At 39.3% G+C, this 23,910-nt stretch overlaps 1 protein-coding gene across 10 annotated transcripts in view; it reads right to left on the bottom strand.

The window, feature by feature from the left end:
• Positions 1-23,910, bottom strand: part of SCMH1 (Scm polycomb group protein homolog 1) — a 191,953-nt gene that overhangs the window by 68,428 nt on the left and 99,615 nt on the right. For all 10 annotated transcript variants that reach the window (XM_082651095.1, XM_082651098.1, XM_082651103.1 and 7 more), the window contains one exon: positions 10,238-10,481. In XM_082651095.1, coding sequence (XP_082507221.1) covers positions 10,238-10,481 — 244 coding nt within the window. The remainder of the gene's footprint in view (positions 1-10,237; positions 10,482-23,910) is intronic.

Raw genomic sequence — 23,910 nt, 5'->3', positions numbered from 1 at the left:
ATACTCACTTGTAAGTTTAAATTTATCATTTACAGCAAATGCTTATATGTTGTCTTTTATATATATATGTATTTTCTGGCTGTGTCAGGTCTTAGTTGCGGCATGCAGGCTCTTTGTTGCAGTGTTTGGGCCTCTCCCTAGTTGTGGCGCATGGGCTCCAGAGCGTGTGGGCTCTCTAGCTTAGGTGCGCGAACTCAATAGTTGTGGCGTGTGGGCTTAGTTGCCCCATGGCATGTGGGATTAGTTCCCCGACCAGGGATTGAACCGGCATCCCTGAATTGCAAGACGGATTCTCAACCATTGGACCACCAGGGAAGTCCCAGGCTGTCTTTCTTGAAGTGACTGTCTCACTTAATTTTGGAGAGAGTGTCTGCCAAATATTGGAGTCAGTTGTTCTTTGAAGTAAAGATGATGTTCCATGAAAAACGTGGCTACTTCAGTTTGCAACTCAAAGAATCACAAAAGTGCCTCATCTCTTCCTAAGACAACCATTATATTTGGTTATTTTAAGGATGGAGAAACTGAACTCATAGAGGTTAAAAGACTTGCAAAAGGACACACAGCTAAAGCTAGGATTTGAATCTAGATTTTTCAGTCTACAAAGTCCATGCTTTTTCCACTATGTTACTCTGAAACCAATAAACAAGAGAGTATCTCCAAATAAAGGAAAAGATAAAGAACTAAACATGCCTAGTTATAATAATGAAGGGCATCAGGGAACTGAGGACTTCTATGTCTCCAGTAATCCTTAGTTAGGAGTCTTAACTGCCCCCAAAGAATTCATTATCAGATCTTTCCTCTCTGCAGCAACAACACAGCATATGGAGTTAGAAACTGATTCATAAAATATAAGTCCAGCTTGTGTGTGTGTGTGTGTGTGTCTACATGACATAGAACATGAACAATGGAAAAGAAAAAAACAGGGAGAAATCCATTTGGTTTATCAGTTTCCTGGACTGGGATCTTGTTTCCATTCACAGCAGTGTATCCTTGGTCTTGGCATAGTAATTTAGAGGATGTGTTCCTTATTAGCTTTGCTCAACTTGGCTGGGTTCAGCTATGTATTGCCAGCTGGGCCGATGCCCAGGCTGAAACTCCACTGCTCTAAATTCCAGTTCACGTAATAAAGCATGGGTTGCCTCCTGCTCCTATCTAGCTGAGTTAACACATTCAGTTCCCCATATCTAGCTCCTTCTTTCCCTCCTGACTCTTATTCCCACAACATGGATAGAGGACCTCTGCAACTATAAAGACATCTCATGTTTTCCTGGGGACTTCTCAGGCTGATAAATCTGTAGAGAGTGGGAAAAACAGAAGGATAAGAAAATCATGCATGATAGGACCAGAGCCACCTTCAAAAACCTCATATTACTAAAACTCAAGGGAGTGGCTGGGGCAATAGGTAAGAGGATTCAGGAACAATATCAGCAAGTGGAGGGCTACACATTCTCAGAAGATGGTCTGCTAACGTGTCTGGTCAAGTCTAGGCCACTTGGATAGGTGGCATAAAAGCACATTGTGATGAAGCACCTGCCGGTCAGCCATACAGTCAAATGAATACACTCCAGCCTTCCTCAGCATAAGACTGTCTATCTAAAAAGCTTACAGTTAAACTCCTGCCTTCTTGCCATATCACCGCATAATCTTCTGTTCTTCTCTGCTCTACGAGTTTGCCCAGTTCCCCTCATCTTCCTGATATACATGAATGTTTACGTTTTGTTTGTCTCCTAGGAAGTCATAATCGAGATTCAGAAATTCTTATTTATAACTGTAGTATCTCCTTAAAAAACCATCTAGCGAATTAAGGGGAAAAATGTTACACAAGGAGTTTCCATTACTGGTTTCCAATGTGACTTTATTGAGAACCACCTACACTTATTTAAAATAGGGCATTTTGCAAGTTGATATATATTGATGCTGGCACACAGCAGGTGTTAATAAAAGCTTTTTGCCAAAGAAAACTACATGGGTCTAAGTATTCCCAAGAAAACAGCAGGTGTGGTCAAATTTATGAACTGCCTACATCACATCTCACTATTTCCAGGAGTTTGAGAGATGCCAGTTGTTTCATTATATGTGCCAGAAAATTGCTACCACTCTCAGGCATCTGTGGTTGGTGAAGGCAGGAGAGAGAACTGGGCAGAGCCAAGGGGCAGCTTAAGGAAGCTGGAAGAGAGACATGGGGTTTTACTGTCCCTTAAGCAGATATAATTAGAATCAGTGAGAGAACCCAGATCGCCTGCTTCATAATGTAGTGCCACTCATTTCATTTCTTCATATTCCCATTTCTAGCTATGTACCATCAGCATACAATCAAGAGAAAAGCAGTCATGGGAGTACTAGTTCACCATACAAACCTCATCTCACAAATATTTTTCCTGACCAAAATAGAGCACTTAAGTGTCTCTCTGTGCAGTTCCCTTTTCTTGGGATGTCTAGACATCTAAATTCAGACAGAACTAACAGAAAGGGGGCATCTACTCTGCGCTATATGGTTCTATGCATTTGCACACCCACTTTCGCATTTCAGTCACTCAATCAACCTGGGAAGTAGGTACTTCTCTAAAATCTCCACTGAACCTAGCACTGCTAATATGGGGCTGCTCTACAATTGTTGGGTAGATGGATGAATAAAGGCCAGAGTTTCTAAATGTGATTAGAATACAAGGCCGAATAATGACAGACAGAGGGGGAGAGAGAGAGAGAGAGAGAGAGAGAGAGAGAGAGAGGGAGTGTGTGTGTGTGTGTGTGTGTGTGTGTGTGTGTGTGTGTATGTGTGTAGGGAGGGAATGGTATATTAAATGAAGACAAGGCCTGGAACTAGTATGTCTGAGAGGGTAAAAGGAAAAATTGTCAAATAGCCAAGTGGCTGTCCTCATGAAGGGCACCAAAGAATTTGTTTCACTTATTAACAAACACCCCCCCCCCCCCCGCCTTTTCTGACATGGTTAGTACACAGCTTCTCAGGAGAGGAGAGGGTATACTGGCCGCCAGAAGCTTCCTGCAGAGAGGACATTCTCCTGCTTGTGTGGCTTAGCAGAAAAAGAAGTTGGGTGGAAGAGCAGGGGGTAGTCCAGGTGTACATGTGTTTTGTGACAGAGACGTGAGTGAATATGGGTTCGAAGATATACCTTTCTGGCGATGGGAGCCCTCTGACACTTTTATTTTTGGCCACAAGGTTTCCAAGATTTAAGAAACAGAAACATTAGTTTAAATAAATTTCAGTCTGCTGTTAAAATTGTAGTAGCACTCTCACTTTTGTACCTGAGTGAATAAGGGCTTTCGATGATGATGAACAGAAATGGAATCAGAAAATACAGCATGATCTATTTTACTCAACAGATATTATTGAATAAACACCTATGTACCAAGTGCTGGGGATATAAAGATGAAGTTAATAAATTAGTTCCACTTAACGAGGACTCCAAGCAGAAGTGAATCCTAACTTTCTAGACATGGTAGAAAGAAGAATTTTAGCTCCCTCATTAATCCTTATACTGAAAAACCAGTATTATTTTACAGGTTGCAGTGGTAACTTTGTCAAATAAATAAAATAGTTGTGATAGGTGTTAAAATAAACTTTAAGAACTCACATTTTAGCTTCTTTATTCAAAGAATACTCCATGCCCCCCATCTTATCTTTTCACCACAATGTCTCTGCCTCAATTCTCCCTCTCACCTGAAATATAATAACAGCTTATTAACTGACACCTCTGACTCCAGCTTCAGGAAGCCACCCAGCCTTTTATTGCTATCAGAATGGTTCTTCTAAAACACAAATCTAACCTGTAACTCTACTGATTAAGTCCCATTCAATGGCTCTTACTGCTCTTAAGGAAAAGACTCAGATCCTTAAAATGGTCTATAAGGGAAGCTGTATATTTCCTGTGCCTTCCTTTCCAGCTCTATTTCTTTCTACTCCTCTCCTTACACCCTACAGTCTAGTCATTTAAACATTTCTGAGGTCCTCAATCAGAGTTTATAAAAAGTCTTGGGCTTCCACTCACCTTCCCCACTGCTAGCTACAACTCTTTGCTCAACCTCCCCATCCTTCATATTTCAGCTTAGATGTCACTTCATTGAAAGCCTTCCCTGACCTTCAACTTCTAATCCTCCAATCTAGGTTAGGGGCCCTTCTGTACTTTATTACTGCAAAGTCATAATTCTCCATTGGTCTATATGCTCACAAAACTATAAACTCTAAAGGCAAAATTCCTATCAATCGATCCAACGACTAGCACTTAGTCATGACTTTATATTTAGAACTTGAATGAACTGATGGCTGGCTGAAGAAAATCAGCCCATTAGTTGACCTCGTGACAGCCTTAGTTGTGTTATTCTTGCCTCTACCTAGTTTTTCCTTGCATAGTTTAGGATTACAATTTAACCAACCCTCTTTCTGACCCAGAATTCCAAAGTGATTACAGTATAGTTTCCTATGTAGTTTTCTAACAGAAAGAGACCATCCATCCATAAAGTATGGGACACACTTTTAAAAATGTTTCACAGAAGGGGCTTCCCTGGTGGCGCAGTGGTTGAGAGTCCACCTGCCGATGCAGGGGACGCAGGTTCGTGCCCCGGTCCGGGAAGATCCCACACGCCGCGGAGCGGCTGTGCCCGTGAGCCATGGCCACTGAGCCTGCGCGTCCAGAGCCTGCACGTCTGGAACCTGTGCTCCGCAACGGAGGAGGCCACAGCAGTGAGAGGTCTGCGTATCACAAAAAAAAAAAAAAAAAAAAAAAAAGTTTCACAGAAAAAAAAAAAATGGAAGAGATATTCTGAGTTTTGTTTTTAAGTATCAAATTCTTACTCTCCAGGTTGGAGAGAGTACTCTCCAGCATTTCAGCCACAGCAGTAAGTCAGATTTTGAAAATTTTCTCTTCGTATGATGCTGCAGGTAGAAAGGGTAGACTGAAAGGGTAAAGGAAGCCTGGCTGACCATTTACTCCAACAGGTGTGCTCAAGGGCTGCACCTCTACTGGACCATCATATTTGCAACAGCATAGAGAGCAGCCAGACCAAATTCACACTATGTGAAGACAAAAGAGACTGATGTATAATCCAGAATAATAATATATTAACACATAATAAAAATACAGGGACTTCCCTGGTGGTCCAGTGGGTAAGACTCCACGCTCCCAATGCAGGGTTCGATCACTGGTTGGGGAACCAGATCCCAGGTGCATGCTGCAACTAAGAGTTTGCATGCCACAAGGAAGATCCCACGTGCCCCAGCTAAGACCCAGCACAACCAATACATAAATACATATTTAAAAAAAATGAAATAGCTTGGATCTCATTACACAGGAAGCTAAGCTATAATCTGAAACTGTCTTGCCCACCTGAACTCAGAGCAAAGGAGGGGGCAGTTTAGTAGATTATTAAATGCCTAATTAACATTATAGTCATGCCAAGTGGACTGAACTCTTTATTTGGTTTTTTAATTTTAAAAAGTAAAGCTTGCCTCTGTTTTAGTTTTATTTTAAGTCACACACAAAAAAAGTGATCAGCTAAAAAAAAAACCTTCAGCCTTTTATAACCAGTACCCTGGATTAGTTGCAAGCTTGGCGTTTGCTGCTCATCAGAAGTGGCTTGGCCCAGGAGTTTAGGACCTAAAAAAGGATTCCTACTGGCTTAACAAAGGAGAAACAGCTAGCATGCAGAGTCCCCTTAGAGAGGCAGAGCCCTGTGTGGGTGGAGTGCAGAGTTAGGTGGGAGGTGAGCTGATGGATCTGGAATCAAGTAGAAGACAGTCATAGGAGTCACCTGTTACCTATCCTCAAGGTCAGGAACCTGTACACTACGCAGGGGTGGAAGGACCCTCAAGGATCATCTAGTTCAAACTAGATGACTTGCTCAAAGACAAGGAATGACTGGCTCAAAGACATAAAACAAGCTTGTGCCCTAGCTGGGGCTAGGCTTCATTTCAATTCTCTGATGTTACGCTACACTGCTTCTTTCCTACTTCATATCAGGATCTGGACGCCAGAACCCAGGGTCTCAAATGAAGCTTTGAAGAGAGCCCAAAGGAGAATGGGGAGAGTATACAGGAAGATGTGTGAAGGTAATATGGCTCGAAGTGATGGCCCTACTAAAAGATCTCCATGGCCTCTCCCTCTAGACTCAGCTATCAATAGAACCAAGTCACTTAATCTTTTGAACTTTGCTTTTCTCATAAATAAAATGTATCTGAAAATAATACCTAGTTTAGATTTAGCAGAAGATAAAAAGAAATAATGTGTGTAAAAGAACATCAAATGAATATTGGAATTTTTCCTACTTACTGTGGGCACGAAACAATCGTATAAGACTTGAATTTTTTAACATTTGCACACTAATGACCAGAAGGTAGAAAGGAAAGAGATAGTATGATTAGAAAGAGAACAGGCTTACACATAGAGAACATCTTGTTTTGTGAAATGAATTGAGTAATCACATTTTTTCCACGTTGTATCACTTGCTTCTTAGCCAGGACACTGAGATGGCCCAAGTTCTATTACTGAAAGCTACATTATAAGCTCTACTGAGGGTATGAGGTGTGGGAGGAGGGAGTTGTTGCAGGAAACAACCCAGCTGCTGGAATGATGACCGAAGGACCTGGTCTGGAAATGCCAACTGGAAGAACCTCCTACCTTCTAAGCCTGGTCCTTCTGTTAAAAATCTAAGATCTCCAGAGACACACTGAAGAGAAGGAAAGAGCCAGCAAACACCTCTGCAATCGTCAGCCATATGGTGTGCCATATTTCTTATCAGCATAGCGTGCAGTCAGAAGAAAATACGTGTCCAGTAATTTCTGAACACAAAGATTCTCAAGCTCCTATGGCTTTTGAGAACTGCCCAATTGCCCTAGGAGATTTACCAGTTAAAATAGCAGAGTTCTTTAAGCAAGAAAGTAAGAAAATCAACCTACTAACTGAATATACCCCGGAGCACCAAGGCTTATCCTGTTTTAGTCTCAAGAAAGCAAAAATGACTCCATTATCACTTTTAAGGCACTTCTCTTCCTGCTACTTCCACAGAGAGATTATCTCACAGAGTCTGCAGAGGGAGGGCAATGGATTTCTCACACTGACCCCAGGGCACTTGTTTCTGGAAGCATATAGAGGAGTAGCACTTTCCTGAGGCAGGAAGTCTGTCTTCTCTCCCCTACACTGCCCCCATCTCAAGTTCTCTCCATTCAGTGCCACCAACCTAATCCAAGCAACCCTATCTTTTCCTCCTCTGCAGTTACCATGGCACAACCCATTCTCCATAAAGCAGCGCAAGTGATGTTTTACGTAACAGCTTTATTGACACGTAATTCACATACCATAAAATTCACCCTTTTAAAGTGCACAGTTCAGTGTTTTTAGTAGATTCACAGAGTTGTGCAAACGTCATCCCCATCTGACCTCAGAACACATTCATCATCACCCAAAGAAACCCCATACCCATTAGCAGCCACTTACCATTTCCTCTCTCCGCCCCACAAGCCCCTAGAAACCACTAGTGTATTTTGTCTCTATGTTTTTGCCTATTCTGGACATTTCATATAACTGCAAATGTGTGGTCTTTTGTGACTGGCTTTTTCACTTAGCATAATGTTTTTAAGGTACATCTATGTTATAGCATGTATCAGTACTTCACTCTTTTTTATTGCCAAATATTTCATATGGATGTAACACATTTTATTTATCTTTTTATCAGATGAACTCTTGGGCTATTTCAACTTTTTGGCTGTTACGAATAATGCTGCCATGAAGTTCATGGTACATGTTTGTGTGGGCATATGATTTATATTCTCTTGGGTATATACCCACAAGTGGACTTGCTGGGTCACAGATAACTCTATGTTTAACATTTTGAGTAACTTCCAAACTGCTTTCAAAGTGGCTGCAGCATTTTACAATCTCACCGGCAATGTATGAGAGTTCCAATTACTCCACATTCTCGCCAACACTTGTTATTGTCTGTCTTTTGATTATATCCATACCCATGGGTGTTAAGTGGTATCTCATTGTGGCTTTGATTTGCATTTCCCTAATGACTAAAGATGCTGAGCATCTTTTCAAGTCCTTATTGGCCTTTTGTATATTTTCTTTGGAGAAATATTCAAGTCCTCTGCCCATCTTTTCAACTGCATTATTTATCTTTTTTATTGTTGAGTTGTAAGTTTCTTTTGTATTCTTGGATACAAGTACAAGTGATTTTTTAAAAAAGTAAATCAGATTTTGTTACGCCCTTACATAGTACCCTCTAATGATTCCCCACTATGTTTAGAATAAAATCCAAATTCTCATTCTGGCTTACAAGATCCTATACGATTTTGCCACTTTGCCCCTCACACAGTGCACTGTAGTCAGAGCAGTGTTCTTTCTGCCCTTGAAACATAATAAACTCATTCGTGTCTCAACACCCTTGTAGGTTTGTCACATCTGCCTGCTTGGAATTCTCTTTCCTTGGATGGCTTCTTCTTGTCATTGAATTCAAATATCTCTTTTCAGACAATTTTTCCTAAAAAAAAATTGTATCTAAAAAAGCTCCCCCTCCACAAAGAGGAACAAGGGAACTTCTGGGGATGATGGATATGTTCATTACCTTGATTATGGTAACGGTTTCATGGATATATACATATGTCAAAACTTTTTAAACTATATACTTTATGTGCCATTTATTTTACTTCAATTATATTCAATAAAGCTGTTAAACAAGTAACTCTCCTCATAATCACACCTTTACTGTCACACTCTTATCATACTTTATTTCGTTAGGAGAAACTGTCTACCTGAAATCACCTTGTTTACTTCTTGACTTAAATGTTTATTGACTATCTCATCCCTCTAGAATGGAAGTGTCATGAGAGCACTTCATGAATGTTTTTCATCTTGTAACTGCTGTATCCTCAGCTTGGCTCACAGTTGGGTGCTACATAAATATCTGGCTAATTGAATGAGTGAATTTGATAGAGGTTTAGAAAAGAAACCCAAAGACAATAGGAAGGGTGACTTTCCATTCCCTCAGACTCACAAGTACTTGAGGGGATGAAATTCTTATTATTTATTTTCTTTATTAAGAGCTACCTTGGGCTTCCCTGGTGGCACAGTGGTTAAGAATCCACTTGCCGATGCAGGGAACATGGATTCGAGCCCTGGTCTGGGAAGATCCCACATGCTGTGGAGCAACCAAGTCCTTGCACACAACTACTGAGCCTGCGCTCTAGAGCCTGTGAGCCACAACTACTGAGCTCGCGAGCCACAACCACTGAAGTCCACGTGCCTAGAGCCCGTGGTCCACAACAAGAGAAGCCGCTGCAATGAGAAGCCAACGTACCACAATGAAGAGTAGCCCCCGCTCGCCACAACTAGAGAGAAAGCCTGACTCAGCAATGAAGACCCAATGCAGCCAAAAAAAAAAGAGCTACCTCAAACTCTATCCTGGATGATCTCCAACACTGTGATCATTAGAAATATCACTGACTGTTCAACTACTTTGTGGTACTATTCTAGTACTTTATATATACTCTCCCATAGGTAGTGGTTATTTTAATAATAGTATTATAATGATAATATAGCATATTATATAGTAGTTATAATAAATATATAATAACTATAATAATAGTAGTAGTAATACAGTAAAAACATTTGTTTAGCATTTGGTATTTGTCAGATATTATGTAAGCATTTTACCCATATAATCTCATTTATTCTTCACAGTAACTTTATGAAGTAGGTATTCTTTTACAGACAAGGAATTTTGAAGTTTAGAGAGGTGAACTAACTGACCAAAGCCACACAACTGGCAAAAGGCAGAGCTGGACCTCAAATCTAAGTCTATCTTACTTCAAAGCATATGCTTTTTCCATTATGCTACAGTGCTTGTTAAGTATTTTTATATAATACAATGTTACTCCAGCTCATCTACAAACCCAGAATGTGCACCTCAAGAATGATACTACTCAAACTCTGAAACAGGCTAGTAGTAAGAGTACGAGAGATGAGAAGCTAGTTGCCTGAAAATAAGCCAAGATGTTTAGAGCAAGGAATTTTTACTTTATGCCAAACTCCATGTCTAGCTTCACGTGACATTTAAATTCTTACTGCTTCTGATTACTCTTCAGTAGACATTGGTTTTTACCTAAGTTGCTGGCCCTTGCTCCTCCTTTGCCTACGAGTGAGGTTTATTGGTGAAGGTATGCTGACCATGAGAGATCTAGGTAGGCTCCCTTACCAACTTGGGTTCCAATTTTAAGAGCATTTACCTTTAGTGCCAGGCGGCTGCAGGTTGTCTCCAGTCAAGGAACACCAGCCCACAGGGAAGATGTCCCGGGAGTCGAAGCGGCACCAGTAGTCAAAGGCCCCTCGCCACCCATCAAAAGTGACAAGCACCTCTGAGCCTCGCACCTCCCCAATAGTGGCTGGGCAAATGAAATGAGGGTTCTTCCTGTCCACAGCTTCCAGCTTCATTCCCATTTTGAAGAAGTTGTGAGAAGGTGATGGTGGTTCCTAAATGAGAGACAGAAATACACAGACCTAGACGCAAAGAGAGAGGCTATGTATGCCAAAAGACTATTTCATTTGGATGATTAAAAAATGACTGCTATATAGGATTTATAATGGAGCTTTAGTCTTTCTTTTAAATGAATTTCAAAGTATACCAAAGTATTACTTTGCTAATCCTGTTATTTTGACATCGTTGCTTCAGATCCTTTTTTTTTTTTCAAGAAATAAAGGGTAATAGATAAGGCTGAATCCCCTTTTGTGCCCTTCCCCATGCATGTTTTATACTTTATATGTACAAACTATTTGCATACTTTTAAATTTTATATAAATAGTATTATACTGAACATATCATTCTACATCTTGCTTTTTTTGTTCAACATTGTTTTTGAAACGTATCCATGTTGATAAATTTAGCTCTAGTTTAACTGCTAATAGTACTCCATTACACGTATATATCATAATTTATTCATGCTCTTTTGACAGACATTTAACGTTGTTATGAATTGTTTACTATTTCAAAAGAGTTTTAATGGCCCTTCTTGCACTTGTTCCTTTGTTCACATGTGGCAGGATTTCTTCAGGGTGTATACCTAGGAGTAGAATTGGTGGGTTATAGGATAGATATATACATCTTCCACTTTATTAAATATTGTTAAATTGCCCTCCAAAGCAGTTGTAACATTGTACAGTCTCTCCAGTAGTGTAGCTAGTTCTTGGGTGCTGATCTGCAATGCAGTTGCATAGATAAAGTTTCCAAAAAAGTGTTGTATACTCTATTCTGTTTCCCTTCGTCTTACTGTCTGATCGTGTACCAATAACGTCTTATTAAACGGGTATCTGGCAGAAAAAGTCTCCCTACCTTGTTATTCTTCAGTATTGTTTTGGCTATTCTTTCTCCTTGACCTTTCATATGAATTTTAGGATCAGCTTTTCAAGTTCCACAGAAAAACCCTACTTGTATTTTGACTGGAATCCCAGTGAACTTGTAATTTGGGAGGAAATAACCTTTGTATGTATGATATTGAGCCTTTCCATCCAGGAACATGATAGTATTTTCCATCTGTTAAGTATTCTTTAACATAGATTTCTTCTTCAGTATAAGTTTAAAAATTCCTTTACAAATGTCTCATGCTTTTTACAAACCATATTGTAATATTTTTTTCTGGCCGTATTGTAATTCTTTTGCTATCTTAAAGAGCACCTTTAAAAATTTTATTTTCAAACCACTTGCTGCTGTTAAATAGGAATGCAACTGATTTTCAAAAATTGATCAACATTTAATACTGATTAGCTTATGCTGATTGATATACCATTTTTTTCTTGTCTGTTTGATTTATCAATTATTGAGAGATGTGTATTAAAATATTTCCTAATGATTGTGGATGTTCCAAATTTTCCATATAATTCTGTCAAATTTTGCTTTTCCTACTTTGAGGCTATGTTTTTGAGGAGCATGTATATTTATAACTTTTATCTTCTTGGTGAAGTATATATTTTTTATCATTAGATACTAACCTCTTTAATGCTTTTTAGCACCAAGTCTTCTTTGTCTAATTTCAGTATAGTTAACACCAGCTTTATTTTGATAAAGGTTTGCACGGTATACATTTTATATTCTTTAACTTTCAACACCTTTCTGTCATATTTCAGCAGTGTCTCTTGTAAACAGCATGTAGCTAGATTTAAAAACAATCTAATCTATGTCTGACTAAACTGATGAGTTTAAGCTAATTTCTTGTGATAACTGATATATATAAATTTATTACAATTATCATACTGTCTACATTTCTATTTAACTTGATTTTTCAAGTTGTACCTTTAACTTCTTTTTTCTCCTTAAAAACCAACTGAATTTTCTTCCCTTTTCCCCTCTCCATTGATTCAGATTTTTTTAAAAAATAAATTTATTTATTTTTGGCTGCGTTGGGTCTTTCTGGCTGTGCGTGGGCATTCTCTAGTTGCAGTGAGCGGGCTCTAGAACGTAGGCTCAGTAATTGTGGCGCACGAGCTTAGTTGCTCTGTGGCATGTGGGATCTTCCTGGACCAGGGCTTGAACCCGTGTCTCCCGCACTGGCAGGTGGATTCTTCCTCCTCCCCTCCCTCCTCCCTTTATTTATTTTGGCTGCGTTGGGTCTTCGCTGCTGCACGTGGGCTTTCTCTAGTTGCAGCGAGCGGGGGGTACTCTTCATTGCGGTGCGTGGGCTTCTCACTGCGGTGGCTTCTCTTCTTGCGGATCACAGGCTCTAGGTGCGTGGGCTTCAGTGGCTGTGGCTCACTGGCTTTAGAGCGCAGGCTCACGAGTTGTGGCGCATGTGCTTAGTTGCTCTGTCATGTGGGATCTTCCAGGACCAGGGCTCAAACCTGTGTCCCCTGCATTGGCAGGCGGATTCTTAACCACTGCACCAGGAGGGAAGTCACTGGCAGGCAGATTCTCCTTTTTTTTTTTTTTCAAATATCATGACGTTATCTAAGTGCATCTAAACATACAATAGCAATTTGCTTTCCTTTTTAGGTACAGGTATATAAAAAAGTTGAATGATTCGTCTCTTTTGTCTCAAACAGGAGTTTACAGATCTTTTTTTTCTGTAAGAATGGCTTTTTAGGTAGTAACATTTGTACTTTTTTTTTAAACATCTTTATTGTAGTATAATTGCTTTAAATTGGTGTGTTACTTTCTGCTTTTTAACAAACTGAATCAGTTATACATATACATATGTTCCCATATCTCTTCCCTCTTGTGTCTCCCTCCCTCTCACCCTCCCTACTCCACCCCTCTAGGTGGTCACAAAGCACTGAGCTGATCTCCCTGTGCTATGCGGCTGCTTCCCACTAGCTATCTACCTTATGTTTGGTAGTGTATATGTCCATACCTCTCTCTTGCTTTGTCACAGCTTACACTTCCCCCTCCCCATATGCTCAAGTTCATTCTCTAGCTGGTCTGTGTCTTTATTCCTGTCTTGCCCCTAGGTTCTTCATGACCTTTGTTTTTTCTTAAATTCCATATATATGTGTTAGCATATGGTATTTCTTTTTCTCTTTCTGACTTAACTTCACTCAGTATGACAGACTCTAGGTCCATCCACCTCACTACAAATAACTCAATTTCGTTTCTTTTTATGGCTGAGTAACATTTCATTGAATATATGTGCCACATCTTCTTTATCCATTCATCTGTTGATGGACACTTAGGTTGCTTCCATGTCCTGGCTATTGTAAATACAGCTGCAATAAACATTGTGGTACATGACTCATTCTGAACTATGGTTTTCTCAGGGTATATGCCCAGTAGTGGGATTGCTGGTGGTATGGTAGTTCTATTTTTAGTTGTTTAAGGAACCTCCATACTGTTCTCCATAGTGGCTGTATCAATTTACATTCCCACCAACAGTGCAAGACGGCTCCCTTTTCTTCACACCCTCTCCAGCATTTATTGTTTCTAGATTTTTTGGTGATGGCCATTCTGACTGGTGTGAGATGATATCGCATTGTAGTTTTGATTTATATTTTTCTAATGATTAATGATGTTGACCATTCTTTCATGTGTTTGCTGGCAATCTGTATATCTTCTTTGGAGAAATGTCTATTTAGGTCTTCTGCCCATTTTTGGATTGGATTGTTTTTTTTGCTATTGAGCTGCATGAGCTACTTGTAAATATTGGAGATTAATCCTTTGTCAGTTGCTTCATTTGCTAATACTTTCTCCCATTCTAAGGATTGTATTTTGGTCTTATTTATGGTTTCCTTTGCTGTGAAAAGCTTTGAAGTTTCATTAAGTCCCATTTGTTTATTTTTGTTTTTATTTCCATTTCTCTAAGAGGTGGGTCAAAAAGGATCTTGCTGTGATTTATGTCATAGAGTGCTCTACCTATGTTTTCCTCTAAGAGTTTGATAGTGTCTGGCCTTACATTTAGGTCTTTAATCCATTTTGAGTTTATTTTTGTGTATGGTGTTAGGGAGTGTTCTAGTTTCATTCTTTTACATGTACCTGTCCAGTTTTCCCAGCACCACTTACTGAGGAGGCTACCTTTTCTCCACTGTACATTCCTGCCTCCTTTACCAAAGATAAGGTGACCATATGTGCGTGGGTTTATCTCTGGGCTTTCTATCCTGTTCCGTTGATCTATATTTCTGATTTTGTGCCAGTACCATACTGTCTGGATTACTGTAGCTTTGTAGTATAGTCTGAAGTCAGGGAGCCTGATTCCTCCAGCTCCGTTTTTCGTTCTCAAGATTGCTTTGGCTATTTGGGGTCTTTTGTGTTTCCATACAAATTGTGAAATTTTTTGTTCTAGTTCTGTGAAAAATGCCAGCGGTAGTTTGATAGGGATTGCACTGAATCTGTAGATTGCTTTGGGTAGTAGAGTCATTTTCACAATGTTGATTCTTCCAATCTAAGAACATGGTATATCTCTCCATCTATTTGTATCATCTTTAATTTCTTTCATCAGTGTCTTATAATTTTCTGCAAACAGAACTTTTGTCTCCTTAGGTAGGTTTATTCCTAGATATTTTATTCTTTTTGCTGCAATGGTAAATGGGAGTATTTTCTTGATTTCACTTTCAGATTTTTCATCATTAGTGTATAGGAATGCAAGAGATTTCTGTGCATTAATTTTGTATCCTGCTACTTTACCAAATTCATTGATTAGCTCTAGTAGTTTTCTGGTAGCATCTTTAGGATTCTCTATGTATAATATCACATCATCTGCAAACAGTGACAGCTTTACTTCTTCTTTTCCAATTTGGATTCCTTTTATTGACTTTTCTTCTCTGATTGCTGTGGCTAAAACTTCCAAAACTATGTTGAATAAGAGTGGTGAGAGTGGGCAACCTTGTCTTGTTCCTGATCTTAGTGGAAATGCTTTCAGTTTTTCACCATTGAGGACGATGTTGGCTGTGGGTTTGTCATATATGGCCTTTATTATGTTGAGGAAAGTTCCCTCTATGCCTACTTTCTGCAGGGTTTTTTATCATAAATGGGTGTTGAATTTTGTCGAAAGCTTTCTCTGCATCTATTGAGATGATCATATGGTTTTTCTCCTTCAATTTGTTAATATGGTGTGTCACATTGATTGATTTGTGTATATTGAAGAATCCTTGCATTCCTGGGATCAACCCCACTTGATCATGGTGTATGATCCTTTTAATGTGCTGTTGGATTGTGTCTGCTAGTATTTTGTTGAGGATTTTTGCATCTATCTTCATCAGTGATATTGGCCTGTAGTGTTCTTTCTTTGTGACATCTTTGTCTGGTTTTGGTATCAGGGTGATGGTGGCCTGATAGAATGAGTTTGGGGGTGTTCCTCCCTCTGCTATATTTTGGAAGAGTTTGAGAAGTATAGGTGTTAGCTCTTCTCTATATGTTTAATAGAATTCGCCTGTGAAGCCACCTGGTCCTGGGCTTTTGTCTGTTGGAAGATTTTTAATCACAGTTTCAATTTCAGTGCTTGTGATTGGTCTGTTCATATTTTCTATTTCTTCGTGATTCAGTGTTGGCAGGTTGTGCATTTCTAAGAATTTGTCCATTTCTTCCAGGTTGTCCATTTTATTGGCATAGAGTTGCTTGTAGTAGTCTCTTAGGATGCTTTGTATTTCTGTGGTGTCTGTTGTAACTTTTCCTTTTTCCTTTCTAATTTTGATTTGAGTCCTCTCCCTCTTTTTCTTGATGAGTCTGGCTAATGGTTTGTCAATTCTGTTTATCTTCTCAAAGAAGCAGCTTTAGTTTTATTGATCCTTGCTATCGTTTCCTTCATTTCTTTTTCATTAATTTCTGATCTGATATTTATGATTTCTTTCCTTCTGCTAACTCTGGGGTTTTGTTGTTCTTCTTTCCCTAACTGCTCTAGGTGTAAGGTTAGGTTGTTTATTTGAGATGTTTCTTGTGTCTTAAGGTAGGATTGTATGCTATAAACTTCCCTCTTAGAACTGCTTTTGCTGCATCCCATAGGTTTTCGGTCATCGTGTTTTCACTGTCATTTGTTTCTAGGTTTTTTTTTATTTCCTCTTTGATTTATTCAGTGATTTCTTGGTTATTAAGTAGTGTATTGTTTAGCCTCCAGGTGTTTGTATTTTTTACAGATTTTTTTCCTTTATTTGATATCTAGTCTCATAGCATTGTGGTTGGAAAAGATACTTGATATGATTTCAATCTTCTTAAATTTACCAACGCTTGATTTGTGACCCAAGATATGATCTATCCTGGAGAATGTTCCATAAACACTTGAGAAGAATGTGTATTCTGTTGTTTTTGGATGGAATGTCCTATAAACATCAATTAAGTCCATCTTGTTTAATGTATCATTTAAAGCTTGTGTTTCCTTATTTTTTTTTAATTTTAGAATTTTATTTAATTTTTTATACAGCAGGTTGTTATTAGTCATCAATTTTATACACATCAGTGTAAAAATTTCAATCTCAATCGCCCAATTCATCATACAACCACTCCCACCACCCTGCCCCATTCCCTGCTTGGTGTCCATACGTTTGTGCTCCACATCTGTGTTTCAATTTCTGCCCTGCAAACTGGTTCACCTGTACCATTTTTCTAGGTTCCACATATATGTGTTAGTATACGATATTTGTTTCTCTCTTTCTGACTTACTTCACTCTGTATGACAGTCTCTAGCTCATCCACGCCTCAACAAATGACCCAATTTCGTTCCTTTTTATGGCTGAGTAATATTCCATTGTATATATGTACCACATCTTCTTTATCCATGCATCTGTCAATGGGCATTTAGGTTGCTTCCATGACCAAGCTATTGTAAATAGTGCAGCAAGGAACACTGGGGTGCATGTGTCTTTTTTCAATTTTTATTTTTATTTTATTTATTTTTAATTTATTATCATTATATTTTAACATCTTTATTGGAGTATAATTGCTTTACAGTGGTGTGTTAGTTTCCACTTTACAACAAAGTGAATCAGTTATACATATACATATGTTCCCATATCTCTTCCCTCTTGCGTCTCCTTCCCTCCCACCCTTCCTATCCCACCCCTCTAGGTGGTCACAAACCACCTAGCTGATCTCCCTGTGCTATGCGGCTACTTCCCATTAGCTATCTATTTTACATTTGGTAGTGTATATATGTCCATGCCACTCTCTCACTTTGTCACAGCTTACCCTTCCCCCTCCCCATATCCTCAAGTCCATGTTCTAGTAGGTTTCTGTCTTTTTTTTTTTTTTTTTTTTTTTGCAGTATGCGGGCCTCTCACTGCTGTGGCCTCTCGTGTTGTGGAGCACAGGCTCCGGACGTGCAGGCTCAGCGGCCATGGCTCACAGGCCCAGCCGCTGAGCACCATGTGGGATCTTCCCGGACTGAGGCATGAACCCGTGACCCCTGCATTGGCAGGCAGACCCTCAACCACTGTGCCACCAGGGAAGCCTGGTCTGTGTCTTTATTCCCGTCTTACACCTAGGATCTTCATGAACTTTTTTTTTTCTTAGATTCCATATATATTTTAGCATACGGTATTTGTTTCTCTCTTTCTGACTTACTTCACTCTGTATGACAGACTCTATTTCCATCCACCTCACTGCAAATAACTAAATTTCATTTCTTTCTATCCATTAATCTGTTGATGGACACTTAGGTTCCTTCCATGTCCTGGCTATTGTAAAGAGAGCTGCAATGTACATTTTGGTACATGACTCTGTTTGAATTATGATTTTCCCAGGGTATATGCCCGGTAGTGGGATTGCTGGGTGGTATGGTAGTTCTATTTGTAGTGTTTTAAGGAACCTCCATACTGTTCTCCATAGTGGCTGTATCAATTTACATTCCCACCAACAGTGCAAGAGGGTTCCCTTTTCTCCACACCCTCTCCAGCATTTATTGTTTCTAGATTTTTTGATGGCCATTCTGACTGGTGTGAGATGATATCTCATTGTAGTTTTGATTTGCATTTCTCTAATGATTAATGATGTTGAGCATTCTTTCATGTGTTTGTTGGCAATCTATATCTTCTTTGGAGAAATGTCTATTTAGGTCTTCTGCCCACGTTTGGACTGGGTTGTTTGTTTTATTGTTATTGAGCTGCATGAGCTGCTTGTAAATATTGGAGATTAATCCTTTGTCAGTTGCTTCATTTGCAAATATTTTCTCCCATTCTGAGGGTTGTCTTTTGGTTTTGTTTATGGTTTCCTTTGCTGTGCAAAAGCTTTGAAGTTTCATTAAGTCCCATTTGTTTATTTTTGTGTTTATTTCCATTTCTCTAGGAGGTGGGTCAAGAAGGATCTTGCTGAGATTTATGTCATAGAGTGTTCTGCCTATGTTTTCCTCTAAGAGTTTGATAGTGTCTGGCCTTACATTTAGGTCTTTAATCCATTTTGAGTTTATTTTTGTGTATGGTGTTAGGTAGTGTTCTAATTTCATACTTCTACATGTACCTGTCCAGTTTTCCCAGCACCACTTATTAAAGAGGCTGTCTTTTCTCCACTGTATATTCTTGCCTCCTTTATCAAAGATAAGGTGACCATATGTGCGTGGGTTTATCTCTGGGCTTTCTATGCTGTTCTGCTGATCTATATTTCTGTTTTTGTGCCAGTACCATACTGTGTTGATTACTGTAGCTTTGTAGTATAATCTGAAGTCAGGGAGCCTGATTCCTCCAGCTCTGCTTTTTGTTCTCAAGATTGCTTTGGCTATTCGGGGTCTTTTGTGTTTCCATACAAATTGTGAAATTCTTTGTTCTAGTTCTGTGAAAAATGCCAGCGGTAGTTTGATAGGGATTGCACTGAATCTGTAGATTGCTTTGGGTAGTAGAGTCATTTTCACAATGTTGATTCTTCCAATTCAAGAACATGGTATACCTCTCCATCTGTTTATATCATCCTTAATGTCTTTCATCAGTGTCTTATAATTTTCTGCAAACAGAACTTTTGTCTCCTTAGGTAGGTTTATTCCTAGATATTTTATTCTTTTTGTTGCAATGGTAAATGGGGGTGTTTTCTTAATTTCACTTGCAGATTTTTCATCATTAGTGTATAGGAATGCAAGAGATTTCTGTGCATTAATTTTGTATCCTGCTACTTTACCAAATTCATTGATTAGCTCTAGTAGTTTTCTGGTAGCATCTTTAGGATTCTCTATGTATAATATCACATCATCTGCAAACAGTGACAGCTTTACTTCTTCTTTTCCAATTTGGATTCCTTTTATTTGCTTTTCTTCTCTGATTGCTTTGACTAGAACTTCCAAAACTATGTTGAATAAGAGTGGTGAGAGTGGGCAACCTTGTCCTGTTCCTGATCTTAGTGGAAATGCTTTCAGTTTTTCACCATTGAGGACGATGTTGGCTGTGGGTTTGTCATATATGGCCTTTATTATGTTGAGGGAAGTTCCCTCTATGCCTACTTTCTGCAGGGTTTTTATCATAAATGGGTGTTGAATTTTGTCGAAAGCTTTCTCTGCATCTATTGAGATGATCATATGGTTTTTCTCCTTCAATTTGTTAATATGGTGTGTCACATTGATTGATTTGTGTATATTGAAGAATCCTTGCATTCCTGGGATCAACCCCACTTGATCATGGTGTATGATCCTTTTAATGTGCTGTTGGATTGTGTCTGCTAGTATTTTGTTGAGGATTTCTGCATGTATCTTCCTCAGTGATACTGGCCTGTAGTTTCCTTTTTTTGTGACATCTTTGTCTGGTTTTGGTATCAGGATGATGGTGGCCTCATAGAATGAGTTTGGGAGTGTTCCTCCCTCTGCTATATTTTGGAAGAGTTTGAGAAGGATAGGTGTTAGCTGTTGTCTAAATGTTTGATAGAATTCGCCTGTGAAGCCATCTGGTCCTGGGCTTTTGTTTGTTGCAAGATTTTTTAATCACAGTTTCAAATTCAGTGCTTGTGATTGGTCTGTTCATATTTTCTATTTCTTCCTGGTTCAGTGTTGGCAGGTTGTGCATTTCTAAGAATTTGTCCGTTTCTTCCAGGTTGTCCATTTTATTGGCATAGAGTTGCTTGTAGTAATCTCTCATGATCTTTTGTACTTCTGCAGTGTCAGTTGTTACTTCTCCTTTTTCATTTCTAATTCTAATGATTTGAGTCTTCTCTTTTTTTCTTGATGAGTCTGGCTAATGGTTTGTCAATTTTGTTTATCTTCTCAAAGAACCAGCGTTTAGTCTTATTGTTCTTTGCTATAGTTTCCTTCATTTCATTTTCATTTATTTCTCATCTGATCTTTATGATTTCTTTCCTTCTGCTAAATCTGGGGGATTTTTGTTCTTCTTTCTCTAATTGCTTTAGGTGCAAGGTTAGGTTGTTTATTTGAAATGTTTCCTGTTTCTTAAGGTAGGATTGTATTGCTATAAACTTCCCTCTTAGAACTGCTTTTGCTGCATCTCATTGGTTTTGGGGCGTCATGTCTCCATTGTCATTTTTTTCTAGGTATTTTTGGATTTCCTCTTTGATTTCTTCAGTGATCACTTAGTTATTAAGTAGTGTATTGTTTAGTCTCCATGTGTTTGTATTTTTTACAGATCTTTTCCTGTAATTGATACGTAGTCTCATAGCATTGTGGTTGTAAAAGATACTTGATATGATTTCAATTTTCTTAAATTTACCAAGGTAGATTTGTGATCCAAGATATCATCTATCCTGGAGAATGTTCCATGAGCACTTGAGAAAAATGTGTATTCTGTTGTTTTTGGATGGAATGTCCTATAAATATCAATTAAGTCCATCTTGTTTAATTAATGTATCATTTAAAGCTTGTGTTTCCTTATTTATTTTCATTTTGGATGATCTGTCCATTGGTGAAAGTCGGGTGTTAAAGTCCCCTACTATGATTGTGTTACTGTCAATTTCCCCTTTTATGGCTGCTAATATTTGCCTTATGTATTGTGGTGCTCCTATGTTGGGTGCATATTTACAATTGTTATACTTCTTCTTGGATTGATCCCTTGATCATTATGTAGTGTCCCTCTGTTTCTCTTGTAATAGTCTTTGTTTTAAAGTCTATTTTGTCTGATATGAGAATCGCTACTCCAGCTTCCCTTTGCTTTCCATTTGCATGGAATATCTTTTTCCATCTCCTCACTTTCAGTCTGTATGTGTCCCTAGGTCTGAAGTGGGTCTCTTGTAGACAGCATATATATGGGTGTTGCTTTTGTATCCATTCAAGCCAGTCTATGTCTTTTGGTTGGAGCATTTAATCCATTTACATTTAAGGTAATTATTGATATGTATGTTCCTATTACCATTTTCTTAATTGTTTTGGGTTTGTTATTGTAGGTCCTTTCCTTCTCTTGTGTTTCCTGCCTAGAGAAGTCCTTTAGCATTTGCTGTAAAGCTGGTTTGGTAGGACTGAATTCTCTTAGCTTTTGCTTGTCTGTAAAGGTTTTAATTTCTCTGTCAAATCTGACTGAGATCCTTGCTGGGTAGAGTAATCTTGGTTGTAGGTTTTTCCCCTTCATCACTTTAAATATGTCCTGCCATTCCCTTCTGGCCTGCAGAGTTTCTGCTGAAAGATCAGCTGTTAACCTTACGGGGATTCCCTTGTGTGTTACTTGTTGTTTTTCCCTTGCTGCTTTTAATATGTTTTCTTTGTACTTAATTTTTGACAGTTTGATTAATACGTGTCTTGACGTGTTTCTCCTTGGATTTATCCTGTATGGGACTCTGTGCTTCCTGGACTTGATTAACTATTTCCTTTCCCATATTAGGGAATTTTTCAAGTATAATCTCTTCAAATATTTTCTCAGTCCCTTTCTTTTTCTCTCCTTCTTCTTGGACCCCTATGATTCGAATGTTGGTGCGTTTAATGTTGTCCCAGAGGTGTCTGAGACTGTCCTCAATTCTTTTCTTTCTTTATCTTTATTCTGCTCTGCAGTAGTTATTTCCACTATTTTATCTTCCAGGTCACTTATCCGTTCTTCTGCCTCAGTTATTCTGTTATTGATCCCTTCTAGAGAATTTTCAATTTCATTTATTGTGTTGTTCATCACTGTCTGTTTGCTCTTTAGTTCTTCTAGGTCCTTGTTAAACGTTTCGTGTATTCTCTCCATTCTACTTCCAAGATTTTGGATCATCTTTACTGTCATTTTTCTGAATTCTTTTTCAGGTAGACTGCCTATTTTCTCTTCATTTGTTAGGTCTGGTGGGTTTTTGCCTTGCTCTTTCATCTGCTGTGTGTTTCTCTGTCTTCTCATTTTGCTTAACTTACTGTGTTTGGGGTCTCCTTTTCGCAGGCTGCAGGTTCGTAGTTCCCGTTGTTTTTTGTGTCTGTCCCCCAGTGGCTAAGGTTGGTTCAGTGGGTTGTGTAGGCTTCCTGGTGGACGGGACTAGTGTCTGTGTTCTGGTGGATGAGGCTGGATGTTCTTTCTGGTGGGCAGGTCCACATCTGGTGGTGTGTCCTGGGGTGTCTGTGGTCTTATTATGATTTTAGGCAGCCTCTCTGCTAATGGGTGGGGCTGTGTTCCTGTCTTGCCAGTTGTCTGGCATAGGGTGTCCAGCACTGTAGCTTACTGGTCATTGAGTGGAGCTGGGTCTTGGCGTTGAGATAGAGACCTCTGGGAGAGCTCTCACCGAATGATATTATGTGGAGCTGGGAGGTCTCTTGTGGACCAGTGTCCTGAACTTGGCTCTCCCACCTCAGAGGCACAGCCCTGACGCCTGGCTGGAGCACCAAGAGCCTGTCATCCACACAGCTCAGAATAAAAGGCAGAAAACAAAGACGGAAGAAGATAAAATAAAATAAAGTAAAATAAAATAAAGTTATTAAAATAAAAAATAATTTTAAAAATTTTTGAGAAAAGTATTTAAAAAAAAGAAACAAAGAAGAGAGCAACCGAACCAAAAAACAAATCCACCGATGATAACAAGTGCTAAAAACTATACTAAAACCAAACAAACAAAAATGGACAGACAGAACCCTAGGACAAATGGTAAAAGCAAAGCTATACAAAATCACACACAGAAGCATACCCATACACACTCACAAAATGAGAAAAAGGGAAAAAATATATATATATTGTTGCTCCCAAAGTTCACCTCCTCAATTTGGGATGATTCGTTGTCTATTCAGGTATTCCACAGTTGCAGGGTACATCAGTTGATTGTGGAGATTTCATCTGCTGCTCCTGAGGCTGCTGGGAGAGATTTCCCTTCCTCTTCTTTGTTCACACAGCTCCTGGGGCTCAGCTTTGGATCTGAACCCGCCTCTGTGTGTAAGTTGCCTGAGGGTGTCTGTTCTTCGCTCAGACAGGACAGGGTTAAAGGAGCAGCTGATCTGGGGGCTCTGGCTCACTCAGGCCGGGGGGAGGGAGAGGTATGGAACGTGGGGTGAGCCTGCGGCAGCAGAGGCCAGCATGACATTGCACCAGCGTGAGAACACACCAGCCGTGTGTTCTCCCAGGGAAGTTGTCCCTGGATCACAGGACCCTGGCAGTGGTGGGCTGCACAGGTTCCCGGGACGGAAGAGGT

Source organism: Grampus griseus (assembly GCF_964374135.1).
Source record: "Grampus griseus genome assembly, chromosome: 1".
NCBI lineage: Eukaryota > Metazoa > Chordata > Mammalia > Artiodactyla > Delphinidae > Grampus > Grampus griseus.
The sequence above is the reverse complement of the archived record's forward strand: the minus strand, read 5'-3'. Positions and strand labels throughout refer to the sequence as shown.